The sequence below is a fragment of the Aquarana catesbeiana genome, linkage group LG01 (assembly GCF_042186555.1).
Source record: "Aquarana catesbeiana isolate 2022-GZ linkage group LG01, ASM4218655v1, whole genome shotgun sequence".
Taxonomy (NCBI): Eukaryota; Metazoa; Chordata; class Amphibia; order Anura; family Ranidae; genus Aquarana; species Aquarana catesbeiana.
In genome coordinates, this window is record NC_133324.1 from 607,420,635 (window position 1) to 607,441,503 (window position 20,869).

The 20,869-nt window shown below is 54.2% G+C and overlaps 1 protein-coding gene across 3 annotated transcripts in view; it reads left to right on the forward strand.

Moving 5' to 3' along the window:
* Positions 1-20,869, forward strand: part of LOC141108078 (beta-1,4-galactosyltransferase 1-like) — a 524,736-nt gene that overhangs the window by 194,496 nt on the left and 309,371 nt on the right. For all 3 annotated transcript variants that reach the window (XM_073599317.1, XM_073599307.1, XM_073599325.1), the window contains one exon: positions 2,485-2,672. In XM_073599317.1, the coding sequence (XP_073455418.1) occupies positions 2,485-2,672 (188 nt within the window). The remainder of the gene's footprint in view (positions 1-2,484; positions 2,673-20,869) is intronic.

The following is a 20,869-nucleotide window of genomic DNA, read 5'->3' on the forward strand; positions in this document are numbered from 1 at the left end:
AGATGCCGTGCACCATGTCCATAGTGGCGCACAGATTGCATTCTCCCGTGCGCCGAGATCGCTATAGTAAATGGGGGATTTGCGTTCTGTTACTGGCGCACCATTACCTAAGTATGGAAATGTGCATTGTGCCTCGATGTGCTCCTCTACTGATGGCGCACAGTTTTCGTAAATCACCCCCTTTAGTTTGTTGCTATTCCAGTGCTCCATAAACTGTGCAACTCAAATGATAATGATACCATCTATATACCTCCCATAGAATATGATGTATTGGGCAAAGGGGTTGTCTATCCTAATTCTAAGATTGTCTCAATAACGCATTGTGAGATTTTTGCATAAATATGTGCCCCTGATCTGTAGAAAATAGTCACCGTCAAAACTAAAGTAATTATGCTCAAGGCAAAATATAATTCCATCAAGAATAAATTAGGCTTGCTTGGGGTGTAGATCTGATCGCATAATAATGCCAAAAAATAGTCCATTGAAGTGATTGTAAACCTATTTTTTTTTTTTTAAACAAACATGTCATAGTTACCTACACTTGCTATAGGGGCTTTCATGCGGGCTTGATCCTTAACCGTGCTTGGACCCACCCCTGCCCTCTCCTCATGGGAGGAGATAGAAAATAGAGAGAGACGCTGCTCTCGGGGACAGTGATGGATCGAGGCTCTGGTAAGTATTTGGGGGGAATTCGGAGGGAGCTACAATCAGAAGGTTTTCTACCTAAATGCAGAGAATGCATAAGGGTAAAAAACCTATTGCCTTTAGAGCCACACATTAGCAGAATGACGGCCAGTAAGTGGTTCAGTTATCCTGACTGGGGGTCAAATGATGTCCAGTAGGATAACAAGCCAGTGCGTGCCCGCGGGGGCATGCTGTGTGGCGATCGGTAGTATGACACACCGCAACTCCGATCTAGGTAAAGACCCTCTGATGGAGGCTCTTTACCACATGATCAGCTGTGTCCAATCACAGCTGATCACAGTGTAAATAGGAAAAGCCATGTATCGTCTTTTCTTCTATCGCGTCTGACAAATGCTAGTAGAGGAGGGCCAATTGGCTGCTCTCCTGACAGGGGGGTCTGCACTTATTGATTATCAGTGCAGCCCCCCAAGGATGCCCACTCAGGACCACCAGGGATGACACCCAGGACCACCAGGGATGCCTACCAGGTATACCCACCCATGACCCCCAGGAATGCCAAACAGTGCCCATAAATGATGCCAATCAGTGCCCATAAATGATGATGCCAATCATTGCCCATCATAAATGCCTGCCAGTGCCTCCTCATCAGTGATGCCTATCAGTGCCATGTATCAGTGTCCATCAGTGCCACTCATCAGTGTTCATCAGTGCCATCTATCAGTGCCCATCTGTGTCACTTATCAGTGCCACCTATCAGTGCCCATCAGTGCCACCCATAAGTACCCATCAGTGCTGCCTTTCAGTGCCCATCAGGGTCGCCTAACAGTGTCCATCAGTGCCACCTATGAGTGCCTATCAGTGATGCCTATCAATGCCCACCAGTGCTGCATACCAGTGCCCATCAGTGCTGCCTATCAGTGCCCATCAGTGCTGCATATTAGTGCCCAACATCAGTGCCACCTCATCAGTGCCGCCTCGTCAGTGCCCATCAATGCTGCCTTATCAGTGCCCGTCATTGCAGCCTCATCAGTGCCCATCAGTGATGGAGAAAACGTACTTATTTACAAAATGTTATAACCGAAACAAAGAAAAACTTTTTTTCAAAATGTTTGGTCTTTTTGTATTTGTTTAGTAAAAAATAAAAACCCCAATGGTGATCAAATACTACCAAAAGAAAGCTCTATTTGTGGGAACAAAATGATAAAAATTTTGTTTCAGTACAGTGTTGCATGACCGCGCAATTGTCATTTAAAAAGCGACAGCGCTTAAAGCTGAAAATTGGCTTGGGCAGAAAGGGGGAAAAGTGCCCTGTATTGAAGTGGTTAAGAAAATAAAATGACACCACAATTGTTTTTTTCTTTTAAATACAAACTGCATATGTAAATTCATTTTATTATACCTGTACTTTCTTCCAGGTCAACTGTATGCATGACTTGTCACCTCAAGAAAATGAATAATGTTTATTTTTTTTAATGACAGTATTTCAAGTAGCTAGCTGGGACATCTACATGCTAGCAGGCCCACAGCCTTGAGGACCAGCTCAAATACCTGCTATGAAGGCTTCACAGATTTTCTTTTTAATATTGAAAAAAGTGGAATAAAATCTGTCAGTAGAGTTATTAGAGCTCTAAACAAGTGGTAGTTCATTGATGTTGGGTGAGGTGGTAGCTGGATGGCTGTGCCTTGATCCTGGCAAAATTCTAAGGATTATAAAATTTGTTTTAAATGTTGTTGGTGCAAAGGTTTGATATTTGCAGATGCAACTTACACATCAGTGGTACAGGAAATGAGAGCAGAGCATTAAGAATAATGTCCACTATATAATCTTTTGTTTTGCAGATAGAAATGTCCACTTTCAATAGAGCTAAGCTGATGAATGTTGGCTTTACAGAAGCTAGTAAAGATTATGACTATAACTGCTTTATCTTCAGTGATGTTGACATTATTCCTATGGATGAGAGGAATCTGTATCGATGCTCTCAAAACCCCAAACACATGGCTAATTCTTTGGACAAGCATAATTTCAGGTAATGGCTTTAAACCACAATTTTGTGTATAAGTGTTTTTTTTTAATGTAATTTTTAGCAGAATGAGTAAGTCAAAATCTGTGCAGGTGTTTATTAATATTTTAGACATTGCATCACAGAGAACAAGTGCACATTCAAATCTCAAGGTATCATTATGTGGCTATGTGAATCTAGCTCCATGGTGGCTCAAACATTAGAGTAATAGACTAATGCCGCGTACACACAATCGGAATTTCGGCCCGCAAAAGACCGATGAGAGTTTTTCGTTGGAAAATGCGACCGTGTGTATGCTCCATCGGTCTTTTGCTGGCGGAGTTCCAGCCAGCAAAAGATTGAGAGCATGCTCTCAATTTTTCGGTTGGGAAAAGTTCCTATCCGAAAATGCAATCTGTGGCAATTCCGACGTGCAAAATTCCTACGCATGCTCAGAAACAATTTGACGCATGCTCGGAAGCATTGAACTTCATTTTCTCAGCTTGTCGTAGTGTTGTACGTCACCGCGTTCTTGACGGTCGTAGGTTCAGGGAACTTTTGCGTGACCGTGTGTATGCAAGGCAAACTTGAGCAGAATCCCATCGGAAAAGCTGTCATATCTTTTTCCGATGAGAAGTCCGATCGTGTGTACGCGGCATAAAGGGAATAATTGTGCTTGTAGTAATAGAGTAGAGGTAGGGAGTGCTTTCTACTGGAATGTGGTACTTCCATCATGAAGATATCTTCATCACATACACCAAACCTATAATGGACCTGAAAAAACTGCATAAACCTCTATTGGGATTTTTAAGGCAATGAAAGCTATAAACTTTAGGTAAAAATATGTTTATTACAAATATAAATTAATACAAAATTACAAAATGATTGGATAGGACTTGGTCATAATATCACATTGCAAAATTATTTTAAAAAGTGCATTGCATAAACAAAAGGGAAAAATTGGAAGGAAGATATACACCTTACTACACGATACAATCACCACAGACAAGAAACCGTGGTGTTGAGTAGCAAAATTCCAACACATTTCAACATGCTTATTTCAAAGAAAGTCTTCTTCAGGGAAATATATGACAGTCTAAAGAAAATCAAAACAGCAATGTTATGGGTTGTATAAAATTATATATATATCTCGCCTATATTATGGCTGCCACCCCACTTACATCCCCCTAATGCACTTCAAGGGTACATGGTATTTCCAAGGTGAGAGGTCCTGATCCTCCATAGGTTGGCAATGTCCTATTTCCTCTACAAGACGGCTGGATATGAAATTAGGATCCAAGTATTGGCGTTCCCAGCATCAAGTATTTGATGGCTGTATAAAGCAGGGTGAAAAGGAGAGTAATAAGAAAAAGACCATGATAAGGAGAAGGAGGCAATAGAACCCCCTTCTCCTATTCTGGTATTCAGGTATATAAATCCCAGATAGAGACACTTACTTGTAACTGGGAGTGCAAATCTAATCAACCTGGAGTGGTTACCCCAATGCTTGAAATCATGTTTCAAGCGGGGGCACCCTGTGTCTTTGGTTATTAGCCCTTTGTTATCCCCTTTTCCACTAAGGATGCCCTGAGTGGGTTAGGGGGAAAGCCTTCTCAGGTGTTACAGGTCCCAGGTAGGGAAATACAAAATTCCCCCCCTTTGGTCCTTTTCATCAGCCACCTTCTCCTGGCGTTCTGCTGACTAGGATATATTATTCTGTCAAACGGTCAATTGGGCCTACTTTTTCCATCCATGAGGAGGGAGGGGGGATGCTTCCTTCTTGGATGGTGACACCATGTCTACTGCGCCTCGGGTGCTGGTATGGGCTTGGAATCACTGCATTCCAGCCTTTTCATCTTTGGGCGTTGCCCTTTTTCATCATGGCGACCGGCCCATCATGTCTGACGTGCGTCTCCATGATGCACGCCGCCGTGGCACGCATGCGCTGTGTCAGCGGCGGCCAATGTCTGCGGAACACACTGCGTAATCACGCTGGATTACCCTGTTGGCGGTCGCTGGGAGTGCAAATCCAATCAACCCAGAGCAGTTCACATACCCTGGTGGCCCTCGGCTGGTGACGGAGGGAAGGAGTGATGCCATTTGCCGTCCCTGACGTCCTTTTAAATGGTGTGGGCGGGGATGGGCCGCTGCGTCAGCCAATGACGCAGCGCGACCGCCAGCAGGGTAATCCAGCGCATGGGGCCCTCGGGCAGTGCGCCCCTGGATAGCAATTGTGCAGGCAACATGCAGGAATACTGCCCATAGTCAGTACAGACAGCAGGCAGGGATACTGTCCATATACAGTCCTGGGTTTGTGCAGGCAGAGATTGTCAGCAGTGCCAAAATATTGGTCCTGGTAGTAGGCAGGAACATGGTCCATGTGTGTGGTCAGTTCATGCGACAGGCAGAGGCATGATGGCAGAAGTCCTACAGGCAGCAGGCAGAAATAGGGTCTCGTTCAGGAAAGAATGGGAACAGGGGTAGAGGCTTCTCCCACCCAAATCTCTTTGAAGCCTCTGAGTCTCCAGACCCTAATCTAGGAATGAGAAAAAAAAAATTCCGGAGCCCCTCACATATGTAAGACCCCTGTGTTATGAATCCCACTAGTCCAGTAGCAGGGTACAAGATCAGTCCAAGAGGCAGGCAAAAAGCATGGTCAAACAGTCCAGGGTCAGTTCCAGATCAGGCATAGGTATGTACGGAATCAGTAGGCAGAAGCGTGGTTGAATAACAAGCCAGGGTCAGTTCCAGATCAGGCAGAGGTATGTACAGAATCGGTAGACAGAATCGTGGTCGAATAACAAGCCAGGGTCAGTTACAGAGCAAGCAGAGGCATAAGGGGTGTGAAGGTAAATGGCAGGAAGTGAGGGTTATGTACAATTTACTGAAGTATGGTAACAGCAGAAACAGTCACCCATGCAGAGCCCTGGTTGGGAAGGACATTGGGGACAATAAAAAGTGGTATCTCTTCTAACTCCTCCTCTGGAGCACACCCTGCATTTTTTCTGACGTTTTTGGCCTGTTGGTCTGGGAGGAATTTTATTGGTGTTTGGAGAGTCTGCTAATCACATCAGATCGAATGTTTCCTGGTGGGCCGTTCGTGAATATAAGGGCAGTGGTGATTTCCTCCTGGTAGTCAAGGATGGTTTTGGGGCTTTCAGTGGAGTTGCGATAGATTATATAGGTGTTGTATATGGCCAAATAAAACAAATAAATTGATACTATTTTATACCACTGATATGTGCGTCCTGTGGCAAGGTAGGGTTCGAGCATTTGGTCGTTGAAGTCAACACCCCCCATGAACATATTGTATTCATGGATACATGTTGGCTTTTGGATTGGTCCATTCCTCCTGGTGATCTCCACGAAGGTATTATTGTGGATCGAAGACAGCATGTTAGACATCCCTTCTGTCCCTCCACTTCACAGCCAGAATTTCCTTATTCCGCAAACTCGCCATCTCCCCTCTTTTTAACTCCTTGTTGACGAGCCTTGAGGAAAGCCCTTCTGGTTCTTCCTTACGGTGCCACATGCTGGAGTGTTCTTCCTGTGAAGGTTGCGGAACAGGGGCAAACTTGTATAGAAGTTGTATACATACAAATGGTAGCCTTTCTCCAGGAGTGGGTTTATGAGTTCCCAAACGACTTTCCCGCTTGATCCCATGTAGTGGCTCGATCGCACAATTTATACACCTTGACCCCACAGCGGGCCCTTTTTGTGGGAATAAATTGCTTGAAGCCCAGCCTGCCAGTAAATTTAATAAGTGACTCATCCACGCACATGTGTTGGTCTGGGGTAAACAACTGAGGAAAGATTTCAGAAAAATAATTTAGTAGTGGCCGAATTTTATAAAGCTTATCATAATTTGGGTCATTTCGGAGAGGGCACTGGATATTATCATTGACACCCCACTGGTACTTGGTCTTTCTTGCCGAGGTACTGCGGTACTGCGGTGCTGGTGGATGGCACTGTGGTGCTGGGGGTTGGCACTGCCTCCTCACCAGAACACCTTTGTCTGGCGGGCGGACTATCATCCTCCTCTGAGGCTGTCTCCTCTGTGTTCCACTGCTTAGGACAGGCTCGTAGTTAACGTCAGACTCAGAATCTGAATTTGAAAGGAATCCGAAGCAGAGAGCTCCCCGTTGCTCTCGTCGGCCTGCAAGAATATTGTACGCCTCCTCAGCTGAAAATGATTTTCTAGACATTGTTGGTGGGAACTTATGGCACTAATGGCACGTGACACTGATGACAGAAGGCACTGATGACACGTGACACTGATGACTGATGAGAAAAGGTACTGATGACACGTGACACTGATGACAAATGGCACTTATTACATGTGACTAGGGATGAGCTTCGAGTTCGAGTCGAACTCATGTTCGACTCGAACATCGGCTGTTCACCAGTTCGCCGAACAGTGAACAATTTGGGGTGTTCGCTGCAAATTCGAAAGCCGCGGAACACCCTATAAAAGTCTATGGGAGAAATCAAAAGTGCTAATTTTAAAGGCTTATATGCATGGTATTGTCATAAAAAGTGTTTGGGGGCCTGGGTCCTGCCCCATGGGACATGGATCAATGCAAAAAAAAGTTTTAAAAATGGCCATTTTTTCAGGAGCAGTGATTTTAATAATGCTTAAAGTGAAACAATAAAAGTGTAATATTCCTTTAAATTCGTATCTGGGGGGTGTCTATAGTATGCCTGTAAAGGGGCGCATGTTTCCCGTGTTCAGAACAGTCTGACAGCAAAATGACATTTCAAAGGAACAAAAAGTCATTCAAAACTACTCGCGGCTATTAATGAATTATCGGTCCGACAATACACATAAAAGTTCATTGATAAAAACGGCATGGGATTTCCCCACAGGGGAACTCCGAACCAAAATTTAAAAAAAAGTGGCGTGGGGGTCCCCCTAAATTCCATACTAGGCCCTTCAGGTCTGGTATGGATTTTAAGGTGAACCCCATGCCAAAATTAAAAAAAAAAATGGCATGGGGTCCCCCCAAAAACCCATACCAGACCCTTATGGAATGCGCCCCCCCTCCTGAACCATACCAGGCCACATGCCCTCAACATTGGGAGGGTGCTTTGGGGTCCCCCCCAGTGCCATCTATTGTCCGCGCTGGGGACATCTGATGTAAGGAGGGGCTCCGCTGGGGACATCTGATGTAAGGAGGGTCTCCACTGGGGACATCTGATGTAAGGAGGGGCTCCGCTGGGGACATCTGTTGTAAGGAGGGGCACCGCTGGGGACATCTGATGCAAGGGGGGACTCCGCTGGGGACATCTGATGTAAGGAGGGGATCTGCTGGGGACACCTGATGTAAGGAGGGGCTCCGCTGGGGACATCTGATGTAAGGAGGGGCACCGCTGGGGACATCTGATGTAAGGAGGATCTCCGCTGGGAACATCTGGTGTAAGGAGGGGCTCCGCTGGGGACACCTGATGTAAGGAGGGGCTCCGCTGGGGACATCTGATGAAAGGAGGGGCACCGCTGGGGACACCTGATGTAAGGAGGGGCACCACTGTGGACACCTGATGTAAGGGGTGGCTCCACTGGGGACACCTGATGTAAGGAGGGGCTCCGCTGGGGACATCTGATGAAAGGAGGGGCACCGCTGGGGACACCTGATGTAAGGAGGGGCACCACTGTGGACACCTGATGTAAGGGGTGGCTCCACTGGGGACACCTGATGTAAGTAGGGGCTCTGCTGGGGACACCTTATGTAAGAAGAGGCTCTGCTGGGGACATCTGATGTAAGGAGGGGCTCTGCTGGGGACACCTGATGTAAGAAGAGGCTCCGCTGGGGACATCTGATGTAAGGAGGGGCTCCGCTGGGGACATCTGATGTAAGGGGGGCACCGCTGGGGATATCTGATATAAGGGGGGGCACCGCTGGGGACATCTGATGTTTTGTAATGGCGGCGGAGACACCGCTACTAGGACACCTGTTGTAAGGGGGCCTCGCTGGGGACACCTGATGTAAGGTGGGGCACCGCTGGGGACACCTGATGTAAGGGGGGCACCGCTGGGGACACCAGATGTAAGGGGGGCACCGCTGGGGATATGTGATGTAAGGAGGGGATCTGCTGGGGACACCTGATGTAAGGCAGGGCTCCGCTGGGGACACCTGATGTAAGGAGGGGCACCGCTGGGGACACCTGATGTAAGAAGGGGCACTGCTGGGGACACCTGATGTAAGGAGGGGCACCGCTGGGGACACCTGATGTAAGGAGGGGCTCTGCTGGGGACACCTGATGTAAGGAGGAGCACCACTGGGGACAACTGATGTAAGGAGGGGCTCCGCTGGGGACACCTGATGTAAGGGAGGGGACCGAAGGGGACACCTGATGTAAAGGAGGCACTGCTGGGGACATGTGATGTAAAGAGGGGCACCGCTGGGGACACCTGATGTAAGGAGGGGCACCGCTGGGGACACCTGATGTAAGGAGGGGCTCCGCTGGGGACATCTGATATTCTGTAATGGTGGCGGAGACACTGCTACTAGGACACCTGTTGTAAGGGGGCCTCGCTGGGGACACCTGATGTAAGGTGGGGCACCGCTGGGGACACCTGATGTAAGGGGGGTACCGCTGGGGACACCTGATGTAAGGGGGCACCACTGGGGATATCTGATGTAAGGAGGGGATCTGCTGGGGACACCTGATGTAAGGCAGGGCTCCGCTGGGGACACCTGATGTAAGGAGGGCCTCCGCTGGGGACATCTGATGTAAGGAGGGGCACCGCAGGGGACACCTGATGTAAGGAGGGGCACCGCTGGGGACACCTGATGTAAGGAAGGGCACCGCTGGGGACACCTGATGTACGGAGGGGCTCTGCTGGGGACATCTGATGTAAGGAGGGGCTCTGCTGGGGACACCTGATGTAAGGAGGAGCACCACTGAGGACACCTGATGTAAGGAGGGCCTCCACTGGGGACACCTGATGTAAGGGAGGGGACCGATGGGGACACCTGATGTAAGGGAGGCACTGCTGGGGACATCTGATGTAAAGAGGGGCACCGCTGGGGACGCCTGATGTAAGGAGGGGCACCGCTGGGGACACCTGATGTAAGGAGGGGCTCCGCTGGTGACATCTGATGTTCTGTAATGGCGGCGGAGACACCGCTACTAGGACACCTGTTGTAAGGGGGCCTCGCTGGGGACACCTGATGTAAGGTGGGGCACCGCTGGGGACACCTGATGTAAGGGGGGCAACGCTGGGGACACCTGATGTAAGGGGGGCACTGCTGGGGATATCTGATGTAAGGAGGGGATCTGCTGGGGACACCTGATTTAAGGCAGGGGTCCGCTGGGGATGCCTGATGTAAGGAGGGTCTGCGCTGGGGACATCTGATGTAAGGAGGGGCACCGCTGGGGACATCTGATGTAAGGAGGGGATCTGCTGGGGACACCTAATGTAAGGCGGGGCTCTGCTGGGGACAACTGATGTAAGGAGGGGCTCCGCTGGGGACATCTGATGTAAGGAGGATCTCCGCTGGGAACATCTGGTGTAAGGAGGGGCTCCGCTGGGGACACCTGATGTAAGGAGGGGCTCCGCTGGGGACATCTGATGAAAGGAGGGGCACCGCTGGGGACACCTGATGTAAGGAGGGGCACCACTGTGGACATCTGATATTCTGTAATGGCGGCGGAGACACCGCTACTAGGACACCTGTTGTAAGGGGGCCTCGCTGGGGACACCTGATGTAAGGTGGGGCACAGCTGGGGACACCTGATGTAAGGGGGGCACCGCTGGGGACACCTGATGTAAGGGGGCCACCACTGGGTATATGTGATGTAAGGAGGGGATCTGCTGGGGACACCTGATATAAGGCAGGGCTCCGCTGGGGACACCTGATGTAAGGAGGGGCACCGCTGGGGACACCTGATGTAAGGAGGGGCACTGCTGGGGACACCTGATGTAAGGAGGGGCACCGCCGGGGACACCTGATGTAAGGAGGGGCTCTGCTGGGGACATCTGATGTAAGGAGGGGCTCTGCTGGGGACACCTGATGTAAGGAGGAGCACCACTGGGGACACCTGATGTAAGGAGGGGCTCCGCTGGGGACACCTGATGTAAGGGAGGGGACCGAAGGGGACACCTGATGTAAGGGAGGCACTGCTGGGGACATCTGATGTAAAGAGGGGCATCGCTGGGGACACCTGATGTAAGGAGGGGCACCGCTGGGGACGCCTGATGTAAGGAGGGTCTCTGCTGGGGACATCTGATGTAAGGAGGGGCACCGCTGGGGACATCTGATGTAAGGAGGGGATCTGCTGGGGACATCTGATCTAAGGCGGGGCTCTGCTGGGGACAACTGATGTAAGGAGGGGCTCCGCTGGGGACATCTGATGTAAGGGGGGCACCGCTGGGGACATCTGATATAAGGGGGGCACCGCTGGGGACATTTGATGTAAGGAGGGGATCTGCTGGGGACACCTGATGTAAGGCAGGGCTCCGCTGGGGACACCTGATGTAAGGAGTGTCTCCGCTGGGGACATCTGATGTAAGGAGGGGCACCGCTGGGGACACCTGATGTAAGGAGGGGCACCGCTGGGGACACTCGATGTAAGGAGGGGCTCCGCTGGGGACACCTGATGTAAGAAGGGTCTCCGCAGGGGACATCTGATGTAAGGAGGGGCACCGCTGGGGACACCTGATGTAAGGAGGGGCACCGCTGGGGACACCTGATGTAAGGGGGCTCCGCTGGGGACATCTGATGTAAGGAGGGGCACCGCTGGGGACACCTGATGTAAGGAGGAGCACCGCTGGGGACACCTGATGTAAGGAGGGGCTCTGCTGGGGACACCTGATGTAAGGGAGGGGACCGCTGGGGACACCTGATGTAAGGGGGGCACTGCTAGGGACATTTGATGTAAAGAGGGGCACCACTGGGGACAACTGATGTAAGGAGGGGCACAGCAGGGGACACCTGATATAAGGAGGGGCACTGCTGGGGACCCCTGATGTAACGGGGGCTCCGCTGGGGACATCTGATGTAAGTAGGGGCTCCGCTGGGGACATCTGATGTGAGGGGGGCTCCGCTGGTGACACATGATGTAAAGAGGGGCTCCACTGGGGACATCTGATGTAAGGAGAGGCACCGCTGGGGACATCTGATGTAAGGGGGGCTCCGCTGGCGACAGCTGATGTAAGAGGGGGCTCCGCTGGGGACATCTGATGTAAGGAAAGGCACCAATGTGGACACCTGATGTAAAGAGGTGCTCCGCTGGGAACACCTGATGTAAGAAGGGGCTGCGCTGGGGACATCTGATTTAAGGAAAGGCTCCTCTGGGGACACCTGATGTAAGGAGAGACTCAGCTGGGGACATCTGATGTAAGGAGGGGCTCCACTGGGGACATCTGATGTAAGGAGGGGCTCCGCTGGGGACATCTGATATAAGGCAGGGCTCCGCTGGGGACACCTGATGTAAGGAGGGGCACCGCTGGGGACACCTGATGTAAGGAGGGGCACTGCTGGGGACACCTGATGTAAGGAGGGGCACCGCCGGGGACACCTGATGTAAGGAGGGGCTCTGCTGGGGACATCTGATGTAAGGAGGGGCTCTGCTGGGGACACCTGATGTAAGGAGGAGCACCACTGGGGACACCTGATGTAAGGAGGGGCTCCGCTGGGGACACCTGATGTAAGGGAGGGGACCGAAGGGGACACCTGATGTAAGGGAGGCACTGCTGGGGACATCTGATGTAAAGAGGGGCATCGCTGGGGACACCTGATGTAAGGAGGGGCACCGCTGGGGACGCCTGATGTAAGGAGGGTCTCTGCTGGGGACATCTGATGTAAGGAGGGGCACCGCTGGGGACATCTGATGTAAGGAGGGGATCTGCTGGGGACATCTGATCTAAGGCGGGGCTCTGCTGGGGACAACTGATGTAAGGAGGGGCTCCGCTGGGGACATCTGATGTAAGGGGGGCACCGCTGGGGACATCTGATATAAGGGGGGCACCGCTGGGGACATTTGATGTAAGGAGGGGATCTGCTGGGGACACCTGATGTAAGGCAGGGCTCCGCTGGGGACACCTGATGTAAGGAGTGTCTCCGCTGGGGACATCTGATGTAAGGAGGGGCACCGCTGGGGACACCTGATGTAAGGAGGGGCACCGCTGGGGACACTCGATGTAAGGAGGGGCTCCGCTGGGGACACCTGATGTAAGAAGGGTCTCCGCAGGGGACATCTGATGTAAGGAGGGGCACCGCTGGGGACACCTGATGTAAGGAGGGGCACCGCTGGGGACACCTGATGTAAGGGGGCTCCGCTGGGGACATCTGATGTAAGGAGGGGCACCGCTGGGGACACCTGATGTAAGGAGGAGCACCGCTGGGGACACCTGATGTAAGGAGGGGCTCTGCTGGGGACACCTGATGTAAGGGAGGGGACCGCTGGGGACACCTGATGTAAGGGGGGCACTGCTAGGGACATTTGATGTAAAGAGGGGCACCACTGGGGACAACTGATGTAAGGAGGGGCACAGCAGGGGACACCTGATATAAGGAGGGGCACTGCTGGGGACCCCTGATGTAACGGGGGCTCCGCTGGGGACATCTGATGTAAGTAGGGGCTCCGCTGGGGACATCTGATGTGAGGGGGGCTCCGCTGGTGACACATGATGTAAAGAGGGGCTCCACTGGGGACATCTGATGTAAGGAGAGGCACCGCTGGGGACATCTGATGTAAGGGGGGCTCCGCTGGCGACAGCTGATGTAAGAGGGGGCTCCGCTGGGGACATCTGATGTAAGGAAAGGCACCAATGTGGACACCTGATGTAAAGAGGTGCTCCGCTGGGAACACCTGATGTAAGAAGGGGCTGCGCTGGGGACATCTGATTTAAGGAAAGGCTCCTCTGGGGACACCTGATGTAAGGAGAGACTCAGCTGGGGACATCTGATGTAAGGAGGGGCTCCACTGGGGACATCTGATGTAAGGAGGGGCTCCGCTGGGGACATCTGATGTAAGGAGGGTCTCCGCTGGGGACATCTGATGTAAGGTGGGGCTCTGCTGAGGACACCTGATGTAAGAAGGTTCTCCGCTGGGGACATCTGATGTAAGGAGGGGCAGCGCTGGGGACACCTGATGTAAGGAGGGGCACCGCTGGGGACACCTGATGTAAGGAGAGGCACTGCTGGGGACACCTGATGTAAGGGGGCTCCGCTGGGGACATCTGATGTAAGGAGGGGCACCGCTGGGGACACCTGATGTAAGGAGGAGCACCGCTGGGGACACCTGATGTAAGGAGGGGCTCCGCTGGGGACACCTGATGTAAGGGAGGGGACCGCTGGGGACACCTGATGTAAGGGGGCACTGCTAGGGACATCTGATGTAAAGAGGGGCACCGCTGGGGACAACTGATGTAAGGAGTGGCACAGCAGGGGACACCTGATATAAGGAGGGGCACCGCTGGGGACACCTGATGTAACGGGGGCTCCGCTGGTGACACCTGATGTAAAGAGGGGCTCCACTGGGGACATCTGATGTAAGGAGGGGCACCGCTGGGGACATCTGATGTAAGGGGGGCTCCGCTGGCAACATCTGATGTAAGGGGGGCTCCGCTGGGGACATCTGATGTAAGGAAGGGCACCGATGGGGACACCTGATGTAAGGAGGTGCTCCGCTGGGGACACCTGATGTAAGGAGGGGCTCCGCTGGGGACACCTGATATAAGGAGGGACACCGCTGGGGACACCTGATGTAAGGGGGGGCTCCACTGGGGACACCTGATGTAAGGAGGGGCACTGCTGGGGACACCTGATGTAAGGAGGGGCTCTGCTGGGGACACCTGATATAAGGAGAGGCTCCGCTGGGGACATATGATGTAAGGAGGGGCTCCGCTGGGGGCATCTGATGTAAGGAGAGGCCCTGCTTGGGACATCTGATGTTAGGAGGGTCTCCACTGGGGACATCTGATGTAAGGAGGGGCTCCGATGGGGACACCTGATGTAAGGAGGGGCTCCACTGGGGACATCTGATGTAAGGAGGGGCTCCACTTAAGACATCTGATGTAAGGAGGGGCACCGCTGTGGAAATACTTGATGTAAGGAGGGGCACCACTGTGGAAATACTTGATGTAAGGAGGGGCACCGCTGGGGACACCTGATGTAAGAAGGGGCACCGCTGGGGACACCTGATGTAAGGAGGGGCTCAGCTGGGGACACCTGATGTAAGGGGGGCTCCGCTGGGGACACCTGATGTAAGGAGGGGCACCGGTGGAGACACCTGATGTAAGGAGGGCACCGCTGGGGACATTTGTTGTAAGGACGGGCACCGCTGGGGACACCTGATGTAAGGAGGGGCACCGCTGGGGACACCTGATGTAAGTAGGGGCACAGCTGAGGACATCTGGTGTAAGGAGGGGCTCCGCTGGGAACACCTGATGTAAGGAGGGGCTCCGCTTGGGACACCTGATGTAAGGAGGGGATCCGATGGGGACATCTTACGTAAGGGGGCTCCGCTGGGGACACCTGATGTAAGGAGGGGCTCCGCTGGGGACATCTGATGTAAGGAGGTGCACCGCTGGGGACATCTGATGCAAGGAGGGGCTCCGCTGGGGACACCTGATGCAAGGAGGGGCTCCGCTGGGGACATCTGATGTAAGGAGGGGCTCTGCTGGGGACACCTGATGTAAGGAGAGGCTCCGGTGGGGACATCTGATGTAAGGAGGGGCTTCGCTGGGGACATCTAATTTAAGGAGGAGCTCCGCTGGGGATATCTTATGTAAGGGGGCTCCGCTGGGGACAACTGATGTAAGGAGGGGCTCCGCTGGGGACACCTGATATAAGGAGGGACACCGCTGGGGACACCTGATGTAAGGGGTGGCTCCACTGGGGACACCTGATGTAAGGAGGGGCACTGCTGGGGACACCTGATGTAAGGAGGGGCTCTGCTGGGGACACCTGATATAAGGAGAGGCTCCGCTGGGGACACCTGATATAAGGAGAGGCTCCGCTGGGGACATATGATGTAAGGAGGGGCTCCGCTGGGGGCATCTGATGTAAGGAGAGGCCCTGCTTGGGACATCTGATATTAGGAGGGTCTCCACTGGGGACATCTGATGTAAGGAGGGGCTCCGATGGGGACACCTGATGTAAGGAGGGGCTCCACTGGGGACATCTGATGTAAGGAGGGGCTCCACTTAAGACATCTGATGTAAGGAGGGGCACCGCTGTGGAAATACTTGATGTAAGGAGGGGCACCGCTGTGGAAATACTTGATGTAAGGAGGGGCACCGCTGGGGACACCTGATGTAAGAAGGGGCACCGCTGGGGACACCTGATGTAAGGAGGGGCTCAGCTGGGGACACCTGATGTAAGGGGGCTCCGCTGGGGACACCTGATGTAAGGAGGGGCACCGGTGGAGACACCTGATGTAAGGAGGGGCACCGCTGGGGACATTTGTTGTAAGGACGGGCACCGCTGGGGACACCTGATGTAAGGAGGGGCACCGCTGGGGACACCTGATGTAAGTAGGGGCACAGCTGAGGACATCTGGTGTAAGGAGGGGCTCCGCTGGGAACACCTGATGTAAGGAGGGGCTCCGCTTGGGACACCTGATGTAAGGAGGGGATCCGATGGGGACATCTTACGTAAGGGGGCTCCGCTGGGGACACCTGATGTAAGGAGGGGCTCCGCTGGGGACACCTGATGTAAGGAGGGGCTCCGCTGGGGACATCTGATGTAAGGAGGTGCACCGCTGGGGACATCTGATGTAAGGAGGGGCTCCGCTGGGGACACCTGATGCAAGGAGGGGCTCTGCTGGGGACATCTGATGTAAGGAGGGGCTCTGCTGGGGACACCTGATGTAAGGAGAGGCTCCGGTGGGGACATCTGATGTAAGGAGGGGCTTCGCTGGGGACATCTAATTTAAGGAGGAGCTCCGCTGGGGATATCTTATGTAAGGGGGCTCCGCTGGGGACAACTGATGTAAGGAGGGGCTCCGCTGGGGACACCTGATATAAGGAGGGACACCACTGGGGACACCTGATGTAAGGGGTGGCTCCACTGGGGACACCTGATGTAAGGAGGGGCACTGCTGGGGACACCTGATGTAAGGGGTGTCCGCTGGGGACATCTGATGTAAGGAGAGGCACCACTGGGGACACCTTATGTAAGGAGGGGCACCGCTGGGGACACCTGATGTAAGGGGGGCTCCGCTGGGGACATCTGATGTAAGGAGGGGCCCTGCTTGGGACATCTGATGTTAGGAGGGTCTCCACTGGGGACATCTGATGTAAGGAGGGGCTCCGATGGGGACACCTGATGTAAGGAGGGGCTCCACTGGGGACATCTGATGTAAGGAGGGGCACCGCTGTGGAAATACTTGATGTAAGGAGGGGCACCGCTGGGGACACCTGATGTAAGATGGGGCACCGCTGGGGACACCTGATGTAAGGAGGGGCTCAGCTGGGGACACCTGATGTAAGGGGGGCTCCGCTGGGGACACCTGATGTAAGGAGGGGCACCGGTGGAGACACCTGATGTAAGGAGGGGCACTGCTGGGGACATTTGTTGTAAGGACGGGCACCGCTGGGGACACCTGATGTAAGGAGGGGCACCGCTGCGGACACCTGATGTAAGTAGGGGCACAGCTGAGGACATCTGGTGTAAGGAGGGGCTCCGCTGGGAACATCTGATGTAAGGGGGCTCCGCTGGGGACACCTGATGTAAGGAGGGGCTCCGCTGGGGACATCTGATGTAAGGAGTGGCTCCGCTGGGGACATCTGATGTAAGGAGTGGCTCCGCTGGGGACATCTGATGTAAGGAGGGGCTCCGCTGAGGACATCTGGTGTAAGGAGGGGCTCCGCTGGGAACATCTGATGTAAGGGGGCTCCGCTGGGGACACCTGATGTAAGGAGGGGCTCCGCTGGGGACATCTGATGTAAGGAGTGGCTCCGCTGGGGACATCTGATGTAAGGAGGGGCTCCGCTGGTGACATCTGATGTAAGGGGGAGCTCCGCTGGGGACACCTGATGTAAGGAGGGGCTCCTCTGGGGACACCTGATGTAAGCGAGGGGACCTCCGGGGATACCTGATGTAAGTGGGGCACTGCTAGGGACATCTGATGTAAAGAGGGGCACCGCTGGGGACACCCGATATAAGGAGGGGCACCGCTGGGGACACCTGCTATAAGGAGGGGCACCGCTGGGGACACCTGATGTAACGGGGGCTCCGCTGGGGACACCTGATGTAAGGAGAGGCTCCACTGGGGACATCTGATGTAAGGAGGCTCCGCTGGTGAAACCTGATGTAAGGATGGGCTCCACTGGGGACATCTAATGTAAGGAGGGGCACTGCTGGGGACATCTGATGTAAGGGGGGCTCCGCTGGGGACGTCTGATGTAAGGAAGGGTATCGCTGGGGACACCTGATGTAAGGAGGGGCTCCGCTGGGGACACCTGATGTAAGGAGGGGCCCCACTGGGGACACCTGATGTAAGAAGAGGCCCCTCTGGGGACACCTGATGTAAGGAGAGGCTCAGCTGGGGACATCTGATGTAAGGAAGGGCTCCGCTGGGGACATCTAATGTAGGGAGGGGCTCCGCTGGGGACATCTGATGTAAGGAGGGTCTCCGCTGGGGACACCTGATATAAGACAGGGGCACCGCTGGGGACACCTGATGTAAGGAGGGGCACTGCTGGGGACACCTGATGTAAGGAGGGGCACCACTGGGGACATCTCATGTAAGGGGGGCTCCGCTGGGGACATCTGATGTAAGGAGGGGCTCCGCTGGGGACATCTTATGTAAGGGGGCTCCACTGGGGACAACTGATGTAAGGAGGGGCTCCACTGGGGATACGTGAAATAAGGAGGGGCACCGCTGGGGACACCTGATGTAAGGGGGGCACCGCTGGGGACATCTGATGTAAGGGGGGCTCCGCTGGGGACATCTGATGTAAGGAGGGGTACCGCTGGGGACACCTGATGTACAGAGGGTCACTGCTGGGGACACCTGATATAAGGAGGGGCACCGCTGGGGACACCTGATGTAAAGAGGGGCACTGCTGGGGACACCTGATGTAAGGAGGGGCACCACTGGGGACATCTGATGTAAGGAGGGGCTCCACTTAAGACATCTGATGTAAGGAGGGGCACCGCTGTGGAAATACTTGATGTAAGGAGGGGCACCGCTGTGGAAATACTTGATGTAAGGAGGGGCACCGCTGGGGACACCTGATGTAAGAAGGGGCACCGCTGGGGACACCTGATGTAAGGAGGGGCTCAGCTGGGGACACCTGATGTAAGGGGGGCTCCTCTGGGGACACCTGATGTAAGGAGGGGCACCGGTGGAGACACCTGATGTAAGGAGGGGCACCGCTGGGGACATTTGTTGTAAGGACGGGCACCGCTGGGGACACCTGATGTAAGGAGGGGCACCGCTGGGGACACCTGATGTAAGTAGGGGCACAGCTGAGGACATCTGGTGTAAGGAGGGGCTCCGCTGGGAACATCTGATGTAAGGGGGGCTCCTCTGGGGACACCTGATGTAAGGAGGGGCTCCGCTTGGGACACCTGATATAAGGAGGGGATCCGCTGGGGACATCTTACGTAAGAGGGCTCCGCTGGGGACACCTGATGTAAGGAGGGGCTCCGCTGGGGACATCTGATGTAAGGAGGTGCACCGCTGGGGACATCTGATGCAAGGAGGGGCTCCGCTGGGGACACCTGATGCAAGGAGGGGCTCCGCTGGGGACATCTGATGTAAGGAGGGGCTCTGCTGGGGACACCTGATGTAAGGAGAGGCTCCGGTGGGGACATCTGATGTAAGGAGGGGCTTCGCTGGGGACATCTAATTTAAGGAGGGGCTCCGCTGGGGATATCTTATGTAAGGGGGCTCCACTGGGGACAACTGATGTAAGGAGGGGCTCCGCTGGGGACACCTGATATAAGGAGGGACACCGCTGGGGACACCTGATGTAAGGGGTGGCTCCACTGGGGACACCTGATGTAAGTAGGGGCACTGCTGGGGACACCTGATGTAAGGGGTGTCCGCTGGGGACATCTGATGTAAGGAGAGGCACCACTGGGGACACCTTATGTAAGGAGGGGCACCGCTGGGGACAACTGATGTAAGGGGGCTCCGCTGGGGACATCTGATGTAAGGAGGGGCTCTGCTGGGGACACCTGATATAAGGAGAGGCTCCGCTGGGGACATATGATGTAAGGAGGGGCTCCGCTGGGGGCATCTGATGTAAGGAGGGGCCCTGCTTGGGACATCTGATGTTAGGAGGTTCTCCACTGGGGACATCTGATGTAAGGAGGGGCTCGGATGGGGAAACCTGATGTAAGGAGGGGCTCCACTGGGGACATCTGATGTAAGGAGGGGCTCCACTTAAGACATCTGATGTAAGGAGGGGCACCGCTGTGGAAATACTTGATGTAAGGAGGGGCACGGCTGGGGACACCTGATGTAAGAAGGGGCACCGCTGGGGACACCTGATGTAAGGAGGGGCTCAGCTGGGGACACCTGATGTAAGGGGGGCTCCGCTGGGGACACCTGATGTAAGGAGGGGCACCGGTGGAGACACCTGATGTAAGGAGGGGCACTGCTGGGGACATTTGTTGTAAGGACGGGCACCGCTGGGGACACCTGATGTAAGGAGGGGCACCGCTGGGGACACCTGATGTAAGTAGGGGCACAGCTGAGGACATCTGGTGTAAGGAGGGGCTCCGCTGGGAACATCTGATGTAAGGGGGGCTCCGCTGGGGACACCTGATGTAAGGAGGGGCTCCGCTGGGGACATCTGATGTAAGGAGTGGCTCTGCTGGGGACATCTGATGTAAGGAGGGGCTCCGCTGGTGACATCTGATGTAAGGGGGAGCTCCGCTGGGGACACCTGATGTAAGGAGGAGCTCCTCTGGGGACACCTGATGTAAGCGAGGGGACCTCCGGGGATACCTGATGTAAGTGGGGCACTGCTAGGGACATCTGATGTAAAGAGGGGCACCGCTGGGGACACCCGATATAAGGAGGGGCACCGCTGGGGACACCTGATGTAACGGGGGCTCTGCTGGGGACACCTGATGTAAGGAGAGGCTCCGCTGGGGACATCTGATGTAAGGAGGCTCCGCTGGTGACACCTGATGTAAGGATGGGCTCCACTGGGGACATCTGATGTAAGGAGGGGCACTGCTGGGGACATCTGATGTAAGGGGGGCTCCGATGGGACGTCTGATGTAAGGAAGGGTATCGCTGGGGACACCTGATGT